We start from the raw sequence: 21,092 nt of genomic DNA on the forward strand, positions 1-21,092 counted from the left end.
CCACCTAATTTATAGGGAATTATGGTGAAAGACATTTTGAGCGCAACAGTAAAAAATCTCTAATCTGAAATTTGGCGTTTCTTCTGCAATAATGATGGTCCATTGTTCAACTCTCATGCATATGACACACATATACCCAATGAAGGATGGACCCAACACAGAGTTGGAAGCCAGTGTTGGTGGTTGAACCCAGCCATGATTGGGTCCATGAAAGCAATGGTTTGATCCAGCAACGTTTGGACACAGCCTCGGCTGGACCCAGTAATGGTCAAATGTAACATTCTTTTATGAGTATAGACCCACTTGTTAAGGTGATTCTCCAAGGAACACAGGAAGTGACCCAAATGTACACAGGAAGTGACCCAAATGTACACAGGAAGTGACCCAAATGTACACAGGAGGTGACCCAAATGTACACAGGAAGTGACCCAGAGGTAGACCAGAGTAGAAATTATATAGAAGTTTCTGACAGTACCAATTGGTTCAGAGACGATTCAGAGAGTTTGGTGAAGGGCGGGAAAAAGAATTAAAAAAATTAAGAGAGGGCGAAGAAGATGCAAAGGCAAGTATACAGTTATAGTGCTGTGCAATACTGGAAGAGGGCAAGAATGATCTGGAATACTTTTGGGATTTGTAAAAAAACTGGCAGAAAACCTACGACCCAACATAACACAGCTGGATTGATGATATGGGTGATTCCCAGAGCGTTTAGATTGCTACACAATTAACACAAAACCATGAAAACTTAACTATTACACATTGATGTATTCTATTGAATTCTTGAGCTAGAAAGATTTTTCACTGAAAATTAAACCCTACTCACCTCAAAACATACATTGACTGATATATTTGCTACAAACTGGCCGAGAGCTATTTTGATCTTGAAACTACATTTTTCCACCCAACATTGACTGTAGCTTGAAATTGTTTCTTACTGATATGTGTGTTGCTAACCCTAACATTTTTTGGTCAAATTCTACACATTTCTCACCCTAAAATTAAATTGGTAAGTCTGCAAAATGGCCCAAAATCCCAAATTTAAGCAAAAGAGCTCAGTTTTGGCTTGACCAGTTTTCATGGCAAAGTTTTTGGCAAATTTGGCCTTATGGAGAGTCATGTGATAACAGTTTTTGTTTCTTTACCAGTGGGTGTTAGTCCTGTATACAAGTGTTATGGTCATAGATGGCAGCACATGCATGCCTACAAATCCGATACTTGCCAAAATAACCATGGTTGGCGAGAAAGATGCAAGGAATGAATTTGAATTGCTAGCTACTCTATAAACCAATCGCACCCCTGTCATGCTATGTGTGAGGTGATACATACTTCATAAATACCAGAGCATCCCATCTTTTCAAAATGCTCATTAGTTTGAAAAGTTAACCCTAGACATCCCTTTTCATTCTTCATTTTACCATTTTTTTTTTGTTTCACCTGTATGCAAGAAAAAAGTTCACAGAGCACTGTTGCAGCAGTTGTCTAAAACAAAGAAACTAGTGCAGACAACCACAAAAGTTACAAAACAACTTGCGAAAGATATCGAGGATAAACATGAATTTTGAAGAGCAACTTTTAGCTCGATTCCATTTTGATGAGAGAATTTGTTGTCTCTCCGACCACCACCTTTTCAGAGTTCCGTTACTTGTAAGCAGGGATAAATTTACAAGATGACAACCAAGACGGATTGACCGGCCATCGTCGGCCCTGAACTGCTAGGAAATAGCTCGAAAAGACGGAATGACACTAGCAAAGACGATTTGCATTGGAAAAGAATGACAAACAACTAAAGACACAAGCGACAAATTTCCTTTTTAAGCCTGGTACATTTGCTCACCTTCCTTTTGGTCTAAATGTGTGTAAAAAGAACAATAAAGGATGGGAAAAAAAAAAGGGAAAACAAATAAAAATAAAAGGATAATTATAAGAAATATGAACAAAAAGAGGAGATCGAGGGTTGTTAGAAGTGCAATTTTATAATGAAAGACATTGGTGCTTTGAACTTTTTTACAAGTTGCACACAGGGATTCGACAAACTGCAGCAATCATGCCATTTTTTTGTTTTACAGCAGTGTACATTGAATTTCTCCAGCCATTCCCCATCCACACCCTTCCCTCATTAATTCCACCCCCTACATGAGTCACAGTAAAAGTGACAATCTATTATCTCTCCATCTATCTCAATTAAATCAGGTTACGCACTGTACCAACAAGAAATGCTGCAGCAGCTGCAGGATCCCCTGCAGCAAGGCTGCATCAACAAGTCCACAAGACTTTTAAGCGCACAACCCAGGGTCTTGCAGGAGGAACGAGAGACTACCCACAAGACCCTCCTCCCCCCTTCCCCACCCCTCAGAATATGGACTAGGCAATGAAATGTTACAAAGAAAATATTACTGAATCCATCTTGGTTTGCAGTTTCCAAAAGCTGTAGATAAATCTTTCAAAATCTGGAAAAATTCTTTTGACCCCCCACCAGAAGCTTTTGTGAGGCTCTTTTGGGTTAAGGCCCCATAATGTGGGTATCATGGCAACAAATATATACATTTTCAGACGGTGCCTACTGCGTGAAACTTAACAGCACAAAGAATACAATCCTGTAGGCAGCTTGACTGCAGGATGCTGCAGTCCTTAGGTGCCTGCCAAGATGTCGGTGCCTGCCTAGATGTTGACACATTCACTGACGTTCATCCAGTTATTAGTTGTCTGCCGCAAACTACTGGAAAATTGTCGAGGGGGCGTTTCAACTGTAAAAGACACTCGACAAAAATTCATCGATCTAGAAAAAGTGCCGCCCTCAATTGTTTCTAAAACTGGGCCTTCAGTTATTATGTAAATGAAGAATTGCTTTAAACAGTTTCCACATCAAATGTGCAAACACATTTTCTTTTGCCTTGATCGTACCAGGAGGGGAGGGAGGAGTATCTTTCTAAAAGTTTAATCTGTATCGGTAACATCTCTGCATGTTACTGTTCCCAACAGTATCTGTTTATACCACTGTTGGGAGACTCCATTTTATTAGTTGACCACGCGTCTTTGGTACAACCAAAAGAGGTATTTTTTTTGCTGACATTACTTCACTTTAATTTGCACACAAAGAACAAAACACTAACAAACAATTTAAACAGGCAAAACTCATTGAGAGGGGGAATTTATCCAGCTTCCTCAAACAAACAACCACCAAAAATGCCAAGAAATATAGAAAAAAAGAAGGGAAGCAATTCAACCAAAATGAGTCACCTAGAATTTACGATACAAAATTTTCCGTACAGTACAAGGTACATAGCAACGGTTCTTTTATTCCCCAGCATGCAACAAGTACATGCTAGCACTGTGACAAATAGATTTATCCAACACCCCCAATGATTGGACCCACATTGTCAAGTTTGTGCCTGGCCACATTTTAAAGCAGCTTTCTGAGTTGATACTAACGATACGTTACACGACGGTTAACATCTTGTTAGAACGCCTATTCATACTTCACTATTTTTTTTTTTTCTTCTCAAACAATAAAAACCGGTGAACAGTATAAATTTCAAAATATGTGCAATTACAGGGTATGACTTATCCGGTTATCGCACTGCACGATGCCAAATGCAAAATGGGGGCAAATTGCTTATTCACTGCACTACACTATGCTCTGAATTTTTGGTTAGTAATTATTATTATGGCAAAGTGTATGGAAAATGCATGGATTTGTCACTCAAAGAAGGTTGTGTCTTGGTTTGATTAACTGGAATCTAACTGGTATAACTAAAGTAATAACTAAGGTTAATATGGAAAATTGCCAACTGAATGCAAACAGCTGCTTTTCTTATCACAAATCACATGTTTAATTTTCATTTTTCTTTTTGATTCAATTAGCTTGCAACGGGAGACACTTAAAGCAGCTGTGCAGACTTCTATTGATGAAGTTGTGTATAAATCATGTGCTGAAAATGATAAAGTAACACATGAATTTGTCCCTTTCCTTCCCCAATTTTCCTCTTACCAAACCCCCTCCCCTCCCTTTCCCCATGCCACGTAATTATTTCAAGCTGCCTGTATGTGTCTGTGCAAATGAAACCTGCATTTGAAAATAAAATACAGAAAAAAAAAAGCCTTAAAGCTGCAGAGAACAGGTTTTTTTTTTTTTTTGAACTGAAATAAAAACACAATCCACTTAGCGATACTCACCAATAAGATTATTACATTTCTGTGAGCATAAACAAACCAGGATTTGATATATATAAAACAAACTGAATTTATAGCTCTGTGTACTGACATTACTAAAATATCATTATATCTAATAATATGCACTGCACTAGTGAACAAGGTAATGAATCTAGTTTCTTAACCTTAGGCACCAATTCTCTATATAGTTAATGTATTAGGCTACCAATATTGATAATACCGTTGTCAAAACCTTGCAAAAAGCAAACACAATTCTCTTTCAAGATGACACAATCGATTGGCAACTCTGTGTAACGATTTCTTTGACATGGAAAAGCTGACTGCACTAACAATTTAAATAATCCCGTTGCTAGATTAGTTGCTTAGATTTATTCAATTGTGTCCAATTGTGGCCTAAAAAAGGTACCGTTCCACGAAGCAGAAACAAATAATATAATCCTTAAGTAGCAATTGTCTACCCTTCATGCCATGCACGCACACCACTCTGGCTTTGGTGAAATAAAGCTGATGTTGTGTGGTTAAGTTGAAGAAGCAAAAGACAAATAATTTGAAATACATTTAAACTAAGCCTAAAGCCCTGAGTCAGAGACTATACCACTTTTCTATTCTTCATGAGCTGTACACCAATTGACCAAACACAGCTATGAGAATTAACAGCCTAGTTCAAGGGGTTCTTAATAGAAGGGTCCTCAGGACATATCCAGCTCCATGACTAAATCATCAACCCCTGCTCCCACCCCCCCCACCCCCTGCCTAATCTTGTACTTTAATATTAGGTTGAACAGGTCTATATAAGTTCTGACACTTAATCAGCCTACTGGCCTACCCCAAACATGCAACATTCAAACATTGTTCAATCTAGCTGGGTATGATGAGATTTTGGTTCTCTGCAGCTATTTTGCTCCAACCAATGTTTCCCTTCGGGACTAGCAGAAATATTTATCGAGAAACCCTCTCCAATTTGAACATCATTCAAGCTTTGCTAAACTTTAAGTAGGCTCTAGGCTCAGATTCCTCTACCCTGTGTTGAACGCATTTCAAGTCAGCGACAACAGCCAGGCTATGAAATACATCTAGTAACAATCGTTCCACTTGTTGTTTTGTTTGTTTGTTTTTTGGTGTTTTTTTTTTAGGGGGGGTTCTTATTGGATATAATGATGAATATTCACAGCTTGCCATGCTAAAAGCCTCCGAAAGTTGTAAACAAAACATTGACAAATAAAATGTTAATGCCACTCTGCACAACTGAAAAGTAACAGTAAATTTGCTGCTTTTTCCAGATGAGCTGCGGTGAAGCTTATGAAACTTTAACACAAACACTGAAAATAATGTTGAAAGAAAACCCCACAAAACTATCATATCATTGTGAATTGAAGGAAATGATTAATTTTCACTTGATTTACAAAACAGAAAACCGTTTTAAAGGCATTTTTATGCAAACACAATTTGACAAAGCAAAGCTGCAGTAGCTGCAGCCAGGCTGATCAATATTGAACAATAAGAGTATTGTTATCTCTCCAGACTTGCAGTCTGTGCCTATTGTGTGGAAGAAATGAGTAGCACAATAGATTATATTGAACAATAAGAGTATTATTATCTCTCCTGACTTGCAGTCTGTGCCTATTGTGTGGAAGAATGAGGAGCACAACAGACTACAGCTGCAGTGAAGCTGCAGCCAGGCTGAATCAATATTGAACAATAAGAGTATTGTTATCTCTCCAGACTTGCAGTCTGTGCCTATTGTGTGGAAGAATGAGGAGCACAATAGATAACAGCTGCAGTAGCTGCAGCCAGGCTGAATCAATATTAAACAATAAGAGTATTGTTATCTCTCCAGACTTGCAGTCTGTGCCAATTGTGTGAAAGAATGAGGAGCACAATAGATTACAGCTGCAGTGAAGCTGCAAATCACCTAAGTTAGCATCTGACAATTTTTCTTTGACACAATGTGGCCAAAATCAAATTGTCCCTACGGCTGCCCCGTCTGTCCCAGAGGACTGGTTCACAACTTATGCATACATCCCGTACCTCAGCTATCATCCCTTGTTACTCATCTACTTATACTTAACATAACATGCCCACCTTGTTTGGCAGATCATTGGTGTTAACCCAACAATTTGCTAGAAATTTAAATCATGGTCACTCACATCCAGAGACTGCCTACAAGCATTTTAAAATTCTATCATCAATGGTACAATTTCACCCTTGAGTAAAATAAACTTTTTTTACTAGGCCCTGGGAATCAGTAATATCTGGGAAAAATTTCGAGGATTTTCATCCCTTCCCCCTTCAACCATCCCCAAGGAAAGTACCATTTAAAACTTTTATGTAAATTCTAAGCCCTGTATAATAATTGCTGGTTACCATGGTGATATTTAAGTACCACCCATGCAACTTCATCCTCAATCCTCTTTGCCAAATCTCTGAGCCTGGAAAGTAACACCACCAAGATGTTGTCCCACCTGACTGTGCCAGAGATGCTTACCAAACAGAATTTCATATATTGTATATAAGAGACTAGCTGTTATGAACTATAAATTTCATAGTTACAGGTGGATGAATGCCCATGGAGAAATTTCCTGGTATTTTTTAAGATCCCATAACATGCCATATTAAAATTTTTGTAACGGGAGAAGGTACATTCTTAAGTGACCAGTCCAGCTGATGATAGGGTACAAAAATTTCACTTTGCCTGACTAATCATGAATTTTCAGCAGAGGCTATATGCAAGAGCAGTCAGGGGGGGGGGGTTCAAAAGAGAACATGGTGGGGGGTGAGGTTTAAAGTGTGCTCAACTGATGGCAGACAGTAACTTAGAGAGAAAGGCAAAGTAAATGTGAAATGAAGCATTGCTTGGTGGTGTCTGACTTCTGGAAGAGACTGTGGCAGTAGGGGTGAGTGGAAAAGCTACAAAATATCCAGCAAAAAAAAAAAAAAAAAAAAAACATTTCTAAATCTTATGTGACCAATCAAGACGTTTTGTCATTTTTTGAGATATTGTACAACTTTTTTAATTAAAGGAAATACAAATCCAACCGATATTATTGGTGTTTGTATGTCTTGAACAACTTCCAAAAACAGCTAATAAATATATCTTATTCCATTTGGGAGAAAAGATAGATTTAATGTTCCTGCAAACACAAGCTAGAAGACTTGGTCAAGTCTAAATATTACATCATGGAACCATATGTGTGCCTTATCTTTCTTTCTTTAACGTTTCTCTTTACTTATTACAATGTAAAGCACAGTCTGCTATGGCCTAATGACGGCAAATTTGGTTTCAGTATAATAACTGCTAACGTTTCACCTTCAAAATATTAAAATATTAAAAGATTAACACAGAGAAAGTAGAAAGTTTCAGATCCTAGTACTGCCACTTGACATCAACACATCTACAAAATGACCGTTCATGAAATCCACCTTTAAACTAATATATCTCTCAAACAGGGCAAGATTTTTCATAGATGTTTTGGGAAAGTTTCTCTTCACAGGGACCTCTTTCATATACGCTAAAGATTGGGTCGGAGTCTCCTTTACAGTATATTCTGATGGTAAAAAAACACCTCGGTAGTAAAAAACACCTCGGTAAGTCCTTTCGAGCTGCAGTCACGATATTATTTTAAAGGCGAATCAATGACAATTTGTGGCACCCTTACACCACCCAACCTAAAAAACAAAAAAAAAACAGCAAAAAGAACAAAAAAATAAATAAATAAAGGGAACAAAAACAGTGATCTTGTTCATCTGGATGCAATAACATCTACGTTCACAAAGTAAGACAGTATTCCTAACTTGAGAGACGGTACTCACCGGAGAGAGAGAAGCTTGAAGCGTGTAGATCTCTCTGTCCACGTTTGGTAGCAAAAGATGGATCCCCCTCAGACGCCATGGGGTTGATCCCACCTTTGCCGTTCATGGTGCCGTCCCCGGCACCTTCGTCTCCCTCTCTCAGTATCTTGAAGGGTTTGCGTACCTGAGTACGGTAAAAATTACAAAACGGACTGAAAGGACCTGAATTTCCATTGATGCAAAAATTCACCAAATGCTTAGAAAGCAGAAATATGTTAACTTTCTATCTGGATAATCACATGGAAATTTTCCTCTGCTGGAATATCCTCCTAAATAGTCTGGATGAAACAAAGAGGGGCGGGCATGCAGTGACCAAACGGAACCCAGCTTATCCCGGATCAGTAACAGTTCCCACTTCCTCCCGGATCAGTAACAAAACCCACCTCATCCCCGATCAGGAACCGAACCCACCTCATCCCGGATCAGTAACCGAACCCACCTCATCCCGGATCAGTAACCAAACCAACCTTATCACAGATCAGTACCAAAACCCACCTCACCCCGGATCAGTAACAAAACCCACCTCATCCCGGATCAGTAACAAAACCCACCTTATCCTGGATCAATAACCCAACCCACCTCATCCCGGATCAGTAACCGAACCCACCTCATCCCGGATCAGTAACCAAACCAACCTTGTCACAGATCAGTAACAAAACCCACCTCATCCCAGATCAGTAACCAAACCCACCATATCCTGGATCAGTAACCCAACCCACCTCATCCAGGATCAGTAACCAAACCAACCTTATCACAGATCAGTAACAAAACCCACCTCATCCCAGATCAGTAACCAAACCTGCCTTATCCCGGATCAGTAACAAAACCCACCTCATCCCGGATCAGTAACAAAACCAACCTTATCCTGGATCAATAACCCAACCCACCTCATCCCGGATCAGTAACCGAACCCACCTCATCCCGGATCAGTAACCAAACCAACCTTGTCACAGATCAGTAACAAAACCCACCTCATCCCAGATCAGTAACCAAACCCACCATATCCTGGATCAGTAACCCAACCCACCTCATCCAGGATCAGTAACCAAACCAACCTTATCACAGATCAGTAACAAAACCCACCTCATCCCAGATCAGTAACCAAACCTGCCTTATCCCGGATCAGTTAACGAACCAAACTCATCCCTGATCAGTAACCAAACCCACCTTATCCCATATCAGTAACTAAACCCACCTTATCCCGGATCAGTATCCTGCTGTACGCCTCTGAGGCATGAACCTCTCTTGGAATGAATCGACCTGCGCCCTGAGTCACATGAAGCTGTTTACAAAGGAAGAAACGGGAAAAAAAAAAACCTTCAAATCTTACAAATACCAAAACATGCATATCACACACAGTGATTACTTGCAAACAACAACCTTAAATCTGGGAGATCCCCTCCTCCTTTTCTAAGGGTGAGGAGGGTTTAATTGAAACACCAAGCCCCACAAGATGTGAGACTTCAGTTCTAAGGACTGTTTAGTAAATTCAAAATGTTCTACCGCACTCACCTCACCATCTTCAAAGACCACTTTGCCTTGGGAAAGGACCAATTCTGGAACTCCATGGCACTCCATCCCCTCAAAGATGTTGAAGTCAACCGCCTACGAGAACCAAAAGAGCGTTCGTCAATTTCTTAAAGTATTCTTTCTTTTATATTTAAAACAAATAGGATGGAAAGGGATGGTTCCCACTTTCTTTACTCATCTTGAGATTCTCCAGTTAATGGTAATCCCAATGCTGGTTACCTTAATAATTTGTGATAAATACTGCAACTTAACCTCAACTCCAGAGGCACTTGTTTTGCTCCCCCCTTTCCTTGACCTCTCTAACCCCTCCCCTTTCCTTGACCTCACTAACCCATCCCCTATTCCTTGACCTCACTAAACCTCCCCTTTCCTTAACCTTACTAACCCCTCCCACTTTCCTTGACCTAACTAACCACACCCCTTTCCCTGACCTCACTAACCCCTAACCTTTCCTTGAACTCACTAATCCCTCCTTCCTTTCTTTGACCTATTTAACCCCTCTTGTATTCCTTCCCTCCTTTTCCCTGGTCCTTACCTGGTGATGGGTATCTTTGGAGATCACTCTGGTGGCTTCGGGGTTAAAGATAACGATATCTGCATCAGAACCAGCCTGGATGACTCCCTTCTGTGGGTACATATTAAATATCTTGGCAGCATTTGTACTAGTGACAGCAACGAATCGGCACGCATCCATGATCCCGTTGTGCTGAAAACAACCAGAGAGGAGCAACAGATGTTAAGTGAATGTCCACCCAACCACAATCAACAGTTGGATTTGAAAACAAGTTGTCCATTGGTGGACAGCTGTCAGTGCAAAATGACAGAGAATGTCACTCCATTCTTCTTATATAAATTTGCATATCGATATATATCATTCTTAAATCTTACAGGACCATAAACAACATGTCAACACAATAAAATGTTGACCAAACTTACCACACTCTTCACTTATATTACTTACATAGAATCTTTTAACTCAACATCCTTTAACTTAACACCGTAGCCTGTTAAGATAACTTACCACACCCTTTTCCCATATCACTGACATACGATCCTCAACACCGTTAACACCATTTGGTATCTTTGTGAAATCGCCCTTTCCTAGAGCCTTCTGCTCCGAGTTAAAAGTACAGTTGTCTGTTCCAACAAGGTGCAGATCACCGCTGTAAAGAAAAAAGAACTTTCTTGACATACCAAACAAACTGAATAATTACACATATTTTGTTAACCAGATAATTATAAAATAATTAATTAGTGATACCAGTTTGCTTGGGGGTAAAGCACCACGGATTCAAAAAAAAAATGTCAATCTTATTCAAACACTCACTTATTCACAGATCTTAGAAAAAAGTATTATTTCTACAACAAAAAAGTTGTGATTTGATGAAATTTAAATATACAGAGAATATCTAATGCTTATGGACACATTCCAGTGGTATCACACATTGCTAGGTGATAAAGATTACAACTCTTGTAAGCGATTGATGAACTTTTGCTGTCATGACAACACACAGACCACCTACCGTGATCTTCTCCTTGGAAGACCAAGAGACAGAATTGGTGCAATTCAGACAGATGCATCTTTGGTCAGGTAAAAAGATATTGAAATGGGGATTTTCGGCCAACAATCATTGAACATTTTTCTCTTTAAATGATAAGTTTCACATTGTCAGCCACAGGTATGTATTTCTTTACGCCAAGGACGATACACAAACGCATCGCCTTACATTTATGAGGGAATGAATTTAATCAACGGAGATTTGTTTCATCGCGATCGTCAGGCGCTCCAACTCTGCATGAAATGAATTATAATTAGCACCCTTTGTTTGTGAGGATATAATTTATGCAAATATCTGAATAATTGCTGCTGCGTTTCCAATTTGCATGGAGATCGACACGGACCCAGAGAAAGGTTGTACCATAGTCAACAACCGGAGTGAAATCTTGCCAAAAAAAAGAAAAACTCACTTTGCTAGGCTTTTCATGAGATATCCTGGAGTGCTTGGGTCAGTTTTGAGCGGGGGACTGAGGACGTAGGCGGCTGCATGGCCCCAGTCGTGGCTACAGTAGTGAGTGCCATCGCAGGCTAGCGATGCAGCGATGGGTTCTCCGAATACAATTTTGCCTGTGTAAAAAAGTAACGAAAGAAAAGAGTGAAACTTCGGCAGGGTGGATCACCGTGGATGGTAGAATTTTAACATATGAAAGGTTCAAGTAAAACACAGCACACTGACAGAGTATTAATATACGAAAGTATTAATATGTTTTCATACAAATATAAAAGCATTGAGGCGGTGTACAAAAATATGTAGAAAAGTATACAAATTCAACAGTATTAGGACAGTATTCAAAAGTATTAAGACAGTATTTAAAGGATTAAGAAAGTATTCAAAAGTATTAAAGAAGGCATTCTTCAAAAGGATTAAGACCATATTCAGACAGTATACAAAAGCATTAAGACATTATTCAAAGGTTCTAAGACAATATTCAAAGGTACTAAGACAGTATTCAGACAGTACTCAAAAGCATTAAGACAGTATTAAAAAGCTACTAAGGCAGTTTTAAGACAGTATACAAAAGTACTAAGACCGTATCAGACAGTATTCAAAAGTACTAAGACAGTATTCAAAGGTACTAAGACGGTATTCAAGGGTACTAAGACAGTATTCAAAGGTACTAAGACAGTATTCAAAGGTACTAAGAGAGTATTCAAGGGTACTAAGACAGTATTCAAAGGTACTAAGACAGTATGTTATACAAAGTATTGACACAATGTATGAAGGGACAGAATTGAGCCATGCCCAACTCTCACCTGTTCCCCCTAACCCTCCCTTCCCTAGAAGAACTGGACAGCAGAAATGACACCTGCTGCTTACAAACTGCACTTTTGATAATTTACAAACTGAACTACATTCATAGAAGAGTCTTATCAGGTTGATAATGATGACATTTGACAAGTGTGTACCGCCACCACTACCCAGTGGCTAATAGCATGATGGGATATTCAATACTGCGTTCTCAGGAATTTATTTTTCACTGCTGAAAATGTTTTTTTTCCTTCCATTTTTTCTTCCTTATGTCCAACATTTCACACTGACCGTCTCTTCTGGCCTTGGCGATGGTATCAGCACAAGATTTGGCCATGACATGTACGATGTACAGGGGGCAGTTGACCTGGTCAGCTAACATTATGGCACGATTTGTGGCTTCTTGCTCGACCTGAAAATGAGAAAGGTTAAGCGATTTTGATCAATGCCGACCCAATATACTCAGCATGCAAGATTATTATGGTGAAACTTGAAGAGAGAAATCCATTCTCAAGTAAGGGTGGCCAAGTGTCATAAGTTGGACGGCCATCTTCCTCCCCCCCCCCAAAAAAAAAAAAACAGATGGGCATTTTCACTTATTTTATGAGACATCCATCCATCAGGGTTGAGATCCAATCGCATTGCTCTCGAGATATGAGATGAATCACAGGGTATTTAAGTTTTGTTCTAAAAGTGACCTCAGCTGACCTTTCATGTCCATCAAAAGCAACAGGAATCGTGTAACTGTAACTATAGTGCATGTCACATGTAAAACTTTCATAACATATTAAGATTTTGATCTCCGGTTTACATTCGACCGATACTCCTGACATATGCAATAATTTTGGTGATGTAAAATATCCATCTGCAACATCTTATTTGGCGTGCACTGTCCACGTGCTGTCCACATACTACAAGTATGATTGCATTCAATCTTGTTTGCTGGACCACAAGGAATCAGAGATCAGTTTCCATAGCAACAAATTGGCCTTACCTCTTCCGGTCTGCTCTGTAAATGTCCTTCTGGCCCAGTAATGCCCTGTGCTAGTAACTTTTTCTGGTTCTGTGGGAAAGAAGACAAATGACATTAGTTATATTAAAATTCAATGAATTAAATAAAATTTCAATCAAGTTTTTTCATCATCACAACAATATCAATAATACAGGAAATATGTTATGATATGATATCATTAGCATCGGAAAAAGAGTGAGAACGTTCCACTATATCTGAGTTATCATAGGATGCAAAATACTCTGAAAAAGATTTAAAGTGGCCACTTATAAGCAGGTTAACTACTACAACCCACTTCCCCAACCCTACTTTGCCCCACCACTCGTTGCAAATTCTTTTGCACTACAAGCAGATATCAAGCATGTAAAGTCTGGGGCAAATATGGTGGAAGGACACCCTTCCAGGGATGTAACAATTTGGAACCTTCAGCAACCTAAGCATGCTACTAATGCAGTAGCATGCAGTAGAGATGAACTTTAAAGCCACCGAACATTTGGAATTTTAAGCAAATACACCAACTGTGCACCTCCTACTTGATGCCACCTTCTCAACCCCTCCCTCGCCATTCAAGCAATACAGTATATTAATAGTCCTGAATGATGAAAGGAGCAAATGCCTCCGTTGAAAACTTACCTCTGCAATAATGTCTCCATTTTCAGCATGCACTAAGGCAAGGGCGCCCTCTGCCTTCAGTTTCTTACACGCCTGGATGAACTGTTAAGCAAAGAAATTAGGAAATGAACATCAGGATTAGATGGTAAAAAATTCAATAAAAAAAAGTACAATCATAACGAAGCTAGAGAGCGGCCAGGCTATTGAATTAAGAAGTACAGCAGTGTTTTAATAATGTATGCTACACCAGAAACGGAGACAGGAAGAAACATCTGTAAGTTCACATCCAATCAAGGTTGAGATCACAAACATGTTATTTCTGTTCAAGTGTATATGTGAACAGAAGGGATGACTTTGATAAAACAAAGTAGCTATGGCCTAGTTTGGGATATTACCCATTGAATTTAAGGAATCAAGTTGTGTGCACTAGCAAGCGAGCTATCCTAACGTGGAGTATAAATGGACTGCCACCAATGCAGGCCTGAACAGCACAGACAGGTTTTAGATAAAGCAAAATCTGTAATCCATAGCTCTTAAGATTTGTACAGGTCTGCTGTGAAAACTTTCCTTTTCTCATTCAATAACATACTAGTTCTGTCACTACATGGACAATTAGTTCACTCTTGTAAAATAATACCCTCATAGTCACTAGCTACAAAAGTATGAAAATAAGCAGAATAGGTAATTAAATAAATGGTCAACTAATTGTTACCAGCTAGGTCACGATTTTTAATCTTATTGTGGAAGTTTATTCCTGCTGCAGCTGCTTCATTAGCTAAGATAAGGACAACAGCATTGGTTACTTCAAACATCACATCATACCTGGAAAATCACTGTTTTTTGTTGTCAGGGTATAAACCAAGCGAGGGCTAACCAGGTGGAACTTGTACTGAAGCAGAGATGTAGGGACCAACTGTCTATATTTTTTTTTTATATGACCTTGCAAAAAGGCTTTCAATGAAAGATCATTACTCTAAGTCCATAACATACCACCAGCCAGATACAAACTGATGATAATATTAGTTTACACAGTACATTGAAAACACTGTCAAAACTTGTCCCCCATGACAAGTGTAAACACTGTTTGGGAATTATCTTGCCAGAGTTGATACGATGTTTAATTAACACAGCGTGAGACCACACAAGTCTGCCCTGTACATGTTAAACATTAAAACAATATTTAACCTTCAAGTCATATCTGCTCCTCAAACGAAGCGAACACGGATTGAACAAGAGTACCGATGTGGGCAACGATAACACATTAAAAGTGAGTAGTTTGTATAGATAACACTTAATAGGAGATGATAATAAAATGGTGCCACCACTCAGCACAACTTTGGACAAATATGTTGCATTGCAAACCTAATCAGTCGATGAAAGTGTGAATTATCTATAACTTGCAAGCTGGGACAAGTTGTTTCATGAAGGAAATGCAAACAACCAACAACACTGGTCGAGATGTGATCGAGATGATTTTATTGCAAATGACTTGTCTTCCCTTTGATAGATATTATAATGGGTTATCACAACTGCACCACAGACTCGAGCAAGTCTAAAAATGATATCGTGCAGTTTCAGTTTGAAATGTTTATGTGTGTGTTTACTTGCAAACTAGCTCACATTCCTCGACAGGTAAACGTTTTTTTTTTCTTCAATTCTACAGTACTGAACTTTTTTGACGTGACCTAAAAACTGGCAGTGTTTACATTTTTAAAACAACTGTTTATAGTAACCTTGAAGCTATGATAAGAATGAAGATCAGAAGTGAAAGAATTAACCAACAGAAAGTGAAACTTAGTATCTTTCTATTGGCACTATGACATCACAGATTGACAAAATGGCCTCCCCACTACCATGTGACTTTTAGATATCTGCTAAATAAAACAAAAGGTGGAAGAGTTTTTCATGAAACGACTTTAAAGGTTTTGAAGGTGAAGATGAGGGCTACGTTTGTTTGTCTGTTAACACAAGAGTTGAAACAGTTCAAGTTTGCTTATTACTGTACTGTGTTTACTGTTAAACTAATATTAAAGCTTGTCAACATCCATCTCAGCACACGAACATAGTTTAATAGTGCAATGATTAATACACTTTGTTGATACTTGATTCTATATAGATACAGGAGTAAACTTCTTCCGTAAAATGTGGTGTGTTGTTGCAACATTGTAACCTTATCACCCCTCACAGAAGACACAGACTTGACTTATATCTTTGACAAGCTACTTAATTAACAATAACATGAGACCACAATGTCTTGCTTGCTGTATTAATAATGTTAAAAACAATATTTAACTCGATTATATCTGTCTTCAAACAAAGCAAATAGCTTGAACAAGATGATTCGCACTACGATGAGAACAACATTATGTTGTTTCCAACCGGCATAGTGATCTGGGTTTTGAAGAATTAATGATGTCGACCCCACACTTCCATAGTTTTAATCATATGCAGCAAACTGCTAATCAAGAAAATCTCAAATTTTACACCTTTCTCTCTGGGGTTTAGTCTAGACATACTAATGTACTGTGCAGGTATACATACAATAAATAACAAACTAGATGCAATTCAGAAATTTAACCGAAAAAAACACAATTAACTACAAGAAACATCAACTGCTACAGATGCATTGGTTACGTTGGCTTGGTAACAATAATAAATTAATTATTACCTTTAATACTCTCTGTGTACCAACGCTGCTATGCGTGTTTGCATTTCACTCTCAAGTTGGTTCATTTGATATAACATTTTCCTACGCTGGTCTTAGAGCATTAAGTAATTCCATTAAACCTCCTTGTGACTCAAGCACAAGCGAAGTCAAGGACTCGAGCAAATAAAATGGCGTTCCTCTTTAATAATCCGCAAATACGAGTCCCAAAAAAACTCCAGTGGGACGAAGGAATTTCTCCAGACATCAGACACTCCATCTAGTTTCTGAGCTTGCCTTTATGGAGACTCGTGAAGTTAGCTTTTAACAATACGTCTGTAGTTCTTTGTCCAAGCTAGTTTTCATGAATTCCGATGGGTGGGGTTGCTGGATAGTGGCTCAGCCCTCAGAGAAGATCTTGGGATTTTCAGACTAGAGGTTCGTGAATCGCTGCTTTAACATGGCTGCTCTTAACACCATGATATCTCCCCAAAACTGAGCACCAAGTTTTCTTAGCAGTTTTGGAGGGAGTTGCTTAGTGAGAAGTTTCATCAGCACCCCCGCCCCCCCCAAAAAAAAAGATATGGCTCGATTTTTAATTTATAAAGCTCACCTCATGGTCATTCACCATCATTACATCTTTATAGGCCATGAACATCTTGAACGAGTTGACCCCTAGAGGAAGAGAAAAGAACATTTAAAATCAGTGGTGGGTCCAAAGGGGGGGGTGTGGGGTGTGGGTGGGGCGAGTAGGACAAGTATCGGTAGATACCAAAATCACTACTGAAATACCATTAGAGAACATCTCCCCCCCCCCCTCCCAATCCATTACCCCAAAGCAGCAATAATATGAACTTTATCAAACTGCTTTATCCTTCTTAGCCACAGTATTACCACCAAGCCTTGACAGCTAAATGCTAATGTCTCTCTTTGCTCAGCCATATGTAGACACTCATTGCTCATTGTAGTTTGATGATGCATTAGAGAACATCTCCCCCCCCCCTCCCAATCCATGACCCCAAAGCAGCAATAATATGAACTTTATCAAACTGCTTTATCCTTCTTAGCCACAGTATTACCAAGCCTTGACAGCTAAATGATAATGTCTCTCTTGGCTCAGCCATATGTAGACACTCATTGCTCATGTGGTTTGATGATGCATTAGAGAACATCTCCCCCCCCTCCCAATCCATGACCCCAAAGCAGCAATAATATGAACTTTATCAAACTGCTTTATCCTTCTTAGCTACAGTATTACCAAGCCTTGACAGCTAAATACTGGTGTCTCTCTTTGCTCAGCCATATGTCAACACTCATTCCTCATGTAGTTTGATGATGCATTAGAGAACATCTCCCCCCCCCCCCCCCTCCCAATCCATGACCCCAAAGTAGCAATAATATGAACTTTATCTAACTGCTTTATCCTTCTTAGCTACAGTATTACCAAGCCTTGACAGCTAAATACTGGTGTCTCTCTTTGCTCAGCCATATGTAGACACTCATTGCTCATGTAGTTTGATGATGCATTAGAGAACATCACCCCCCCCCCCTCCCAATCCATGACCCCAAAGCAGCAATAATATGAACTTTATCAAACTGCTTTATCCTTCTTAGCCACAGTATTACCAAGCCTTGACAGCTAAATGCTAATGTCTCTCTTGGCTCAGCCATATGTAGACACTCATTGCTCATGTGGTTTGATGATGCATTAGAGAACATCTCCCACCCCCCCCTCCCAATCCATGACCCCAAAGCAGCAATAATATGAACTTTATCAAACTGCTTTATCCTTCTTAGCCACAGTATTACCAAGCCTTGACAGCTAAATGCTAATGTCTCTCTTGGCTCAGCCATATGTAGACACTCATTGCTCATGTGGTTTGATGATGCATTAGAGAACATCTCCCACCCCCCCCTCCCAATCCATGACCCCAAAGCAGCAATAATATGAACTTTATCAAACTGCTTTATCCTTCTTAGCCACAGTATTACCAAGCCTTGACAGCTAAATGCTAATGTCTCTCTTGGCTCAGCCATATGTAGACACTCATTGCTCATGTGGTTTGATGATGCATTAGAGAACATCTCCCCCCCCTCCCAATCCATGACCCCAAAGCAGCAATAATATGAACTTTATCAAACTGCTTTATCCTTCTTAGCCACAGTATTACCAAGCCTTGACAGCTAAATGCTAATGTCTCTCTTGGCTCAGCCATATGTAGACACTCATTGCTCATGTGGTTTGATGATGCATTAGAGAACATCTCCCACCCCCCCCTCCCAATCCATGACCCCAAAGCAGCAATAATATGAACTTTATCAAACTGCTTTATCCTTCTTAGCCACAGTATTACCAAGACTTGACAGCTAAATGCTAATGTCTCTCTTTGCTCAGCCATATGTAGACACTCATTGCTCATGTGGTTTGATGATGCATTAGAGAACATCTCCCACCCCCCCTCCCAATCCATGACCCCAAAGCAGCAATAATATGAACTTTATCAAACTGCTTTATCCTTCTTAGCCACAGTATTACCAAGCCTTGACAGCTAAATGCTAATGTCTCTCTTTGCTCATCCATATGTAGACACTCATTGCTCATGTAGCTTGTATTATAGAAGGCAAAGAAGTAGCAACCACTCCACCATAAGCTCTGTTAATCTTGGCATTGGTGGTGACAATTTAAATTAAACAGGAAGTCAATGATTTTGTAACTGTGTTTGTTAATTTCCTCTCTCTAGCAGTGAGGTAAAAAGTTAAAGGGTTTGTACTCCAGCATAGGCAATGAAAAATGGTTTTTTAATATTTTTTAAATTTAAATCTTACACTGCAATTTATGTCCATCCATTCTTTATGTAGAGCTGTGATTAACAATAGCCATGATAATATCCCACCTTCAAAATAGAATCACGCAACCCCCCTCCCATTCCCATGAGTTAACATTATTACAATACTACCATAAATGACAGAGCTGTTGTTAATCTAACATTATCACTGTTATCTCATCCTATAGACATACATGAAAGACAACCAAGACTGTTAAGTTTCAAGTGGAAAGTTATTTACAAACAAGAGCAATTCAATAACTACATACTACTCAGTTACCCATACCCATCTCCCACCCTCCCTCCCTAACCACCTCCACCCTTCCTCCCTCCCTCCCTCCTCCTCTCCCCTTATATTATTGATTCAGAAATCCAAATGTTTAATGGTGGTCTCCAGGAGGCATTTGTCATATCAGTCCTATCCAGTTCCACAAAACCTGACATTGCTGTGAGTTTTAGCAGTGGTCGTTGCCATGGAATCACCAGCAGTAGCATCTAGCTGATTGCCATGAGCTGATTGCCATGAGTTTGTCCGTAACTATCGAAGAAGAGATCGTTGGAAGCGTCTGTCGGAATTTCCAAAGTCAGACAGACTATGTTGTGCACCGTAACCTGTCTTTTCTCAACATGTTTTTCATTTGTAGAAACAGCCCAAGTGGGACTTTTGAGTCAATCTTCCAGCACATCTTACATACTGTACATATCCAGCCATGCATTTTCATGCAATTCTGTGAGACTTAGATTCAGATATTTATAAACAGTTTAAAGAATATATTTAGGACCTATACGACAGCGTCCTCGGATAGACCGCAGGAGTGCGGAGATAAAGTAATTTCTCACCTTTTTCTTTGCACACCGTTTCAATTTCCTGTTCCACCTGTTCGCTCCACCAAGTGATGGCTACGTGCAGAGAGTAATCGCAACAGACTTTGGAATCGGCCTTGCCACGCCATTTTTCGTAAGCCTCCACCAGTGACTCACCCTTTACGGGTATGCAGTGATCGACTGTAATGTTAGAAAAAGAAGGCATGATGAATTTTCATTTTCTTGATTGGTTTTTGAAAATTTTCCATCATCTGGATCTGATTCCCTGTCGCCTTTGCACTGTATGAGTATCCATTACAATTTACAATCTTTTTGGGGGCTAGCAGGTTACGACATATCTCTTAAAAGAATTAGGAATAATTAAGAAGAGTTACTTACTAATCATGGTTGTTCCACCAGCGAGGGCAGCCTTTGTCCCTTGGTAGAAGTCATCGATGGCTTGGGTGCCCATGAAGGGCAATTCCATGTGGGTGTGGGGATCAATCCCTCCCGGGATGATGAGTTTACCTGCAGCCTCAATGGTTCGGGCTCCCCCAGGGATTATCAGGTTTTCCCCAACTTGTCTGGAAGTGAATATGAAAGAGGATAGGCCAATCAATGGTCTCAATGCTACTTAAGAGAACTGAATATAATAAAGTAGGCAGATTTCATCCATACTTGCTATGACTGTACAGTTTTCTTTTCTTCTGTCCCAGAGACAATCCCTCCAGGCGACTGCAGTTATATACTGCGCCCATGCAGTGACAAGTTACCTCACAGGTACCCATTTAACCCCTGGGTGGAGAGAGGCAATCAAGATAAAGCATCTTGCTCAAGGA

General features: G+C 39.5%; 1 protein-coding gene across 5 annotated transcripts in view; it reads right to left on the reverse strand.

Moving 5' to 3' along the window:
* LOC139982058 (dihydropyrimidinase-like) overlaps positions 1-21,092 on the reverse strand; it is a 109,265-nt gene that overhangs the window by 5,103 nt on the left and 83,070 nt on the right. For 4 of the 5 annotated variants that reach the window (XM_071994565.1, XM_071994569.1, XM_071994567.1 and 1 more), the window contains 12 exons: positions 20,653-20,837; positions 20,290-20,454; positions 17,238-17,299; positions 14,002-14,082; positions 13,351-13,419; positions 12,648-12,768; positions 11,518-11,674; positions 10,571-10,712; positions 10,085-10,255; positions 9,532-9,624; positions 9,215-9,301; positions 7,981-8,143 (listed from right to left, as the gene is read on the reverse strand). In XM_071994565.1, the coding sequence (XP_071850666.1) occupies positions 7,981-8,143; positions 9,215-9,301; positions 9,532-9,624; positions 10,085-10,255; positions 10,571-10,712; positions 11,518-11,674; positions 12,648-12,768; positions 13,351-13,419; positions 14,002-14,082; positions 17,238-17,299; positions 20,290-20,454; positions 20,653-20,837 (1,496 nt within the window). Of the gene's footprint in view, positions 1-4,173; positions 4,193-7,980; positions 8,144-9,214; positions 9,302-9,531; positions 9,625-10,084; positions 10,256-10,570; positions 10,713-11,517; positions 11,675-12,647; positions 12,769-13,350; positions 13,420-14,001; positions 14,083-17,237; positions 17,300-20,289; positions 20,455-20,652; positions 20,838-21,092 lie in introns of all 5 variants that reach the window. The other variant, XM_071994568.1, reaches the window with a different exon arrangement.

This window comes from Apostichopus japonicus, chromosome 16 (genome assembly GCF_037975245.1).
Source record: "Apostichopus japonicus isolate 1M-3 chromosome 16, ASM3797524v1, whole genome shotgun sequence".
NCBI classification, from domain to species: Eukaryota; Metazoa; Echinodermata; class Holothuroidea; order Aspidochirotida; family Stichopodidae; genus Apostichopus; species Apostichopus japonicus.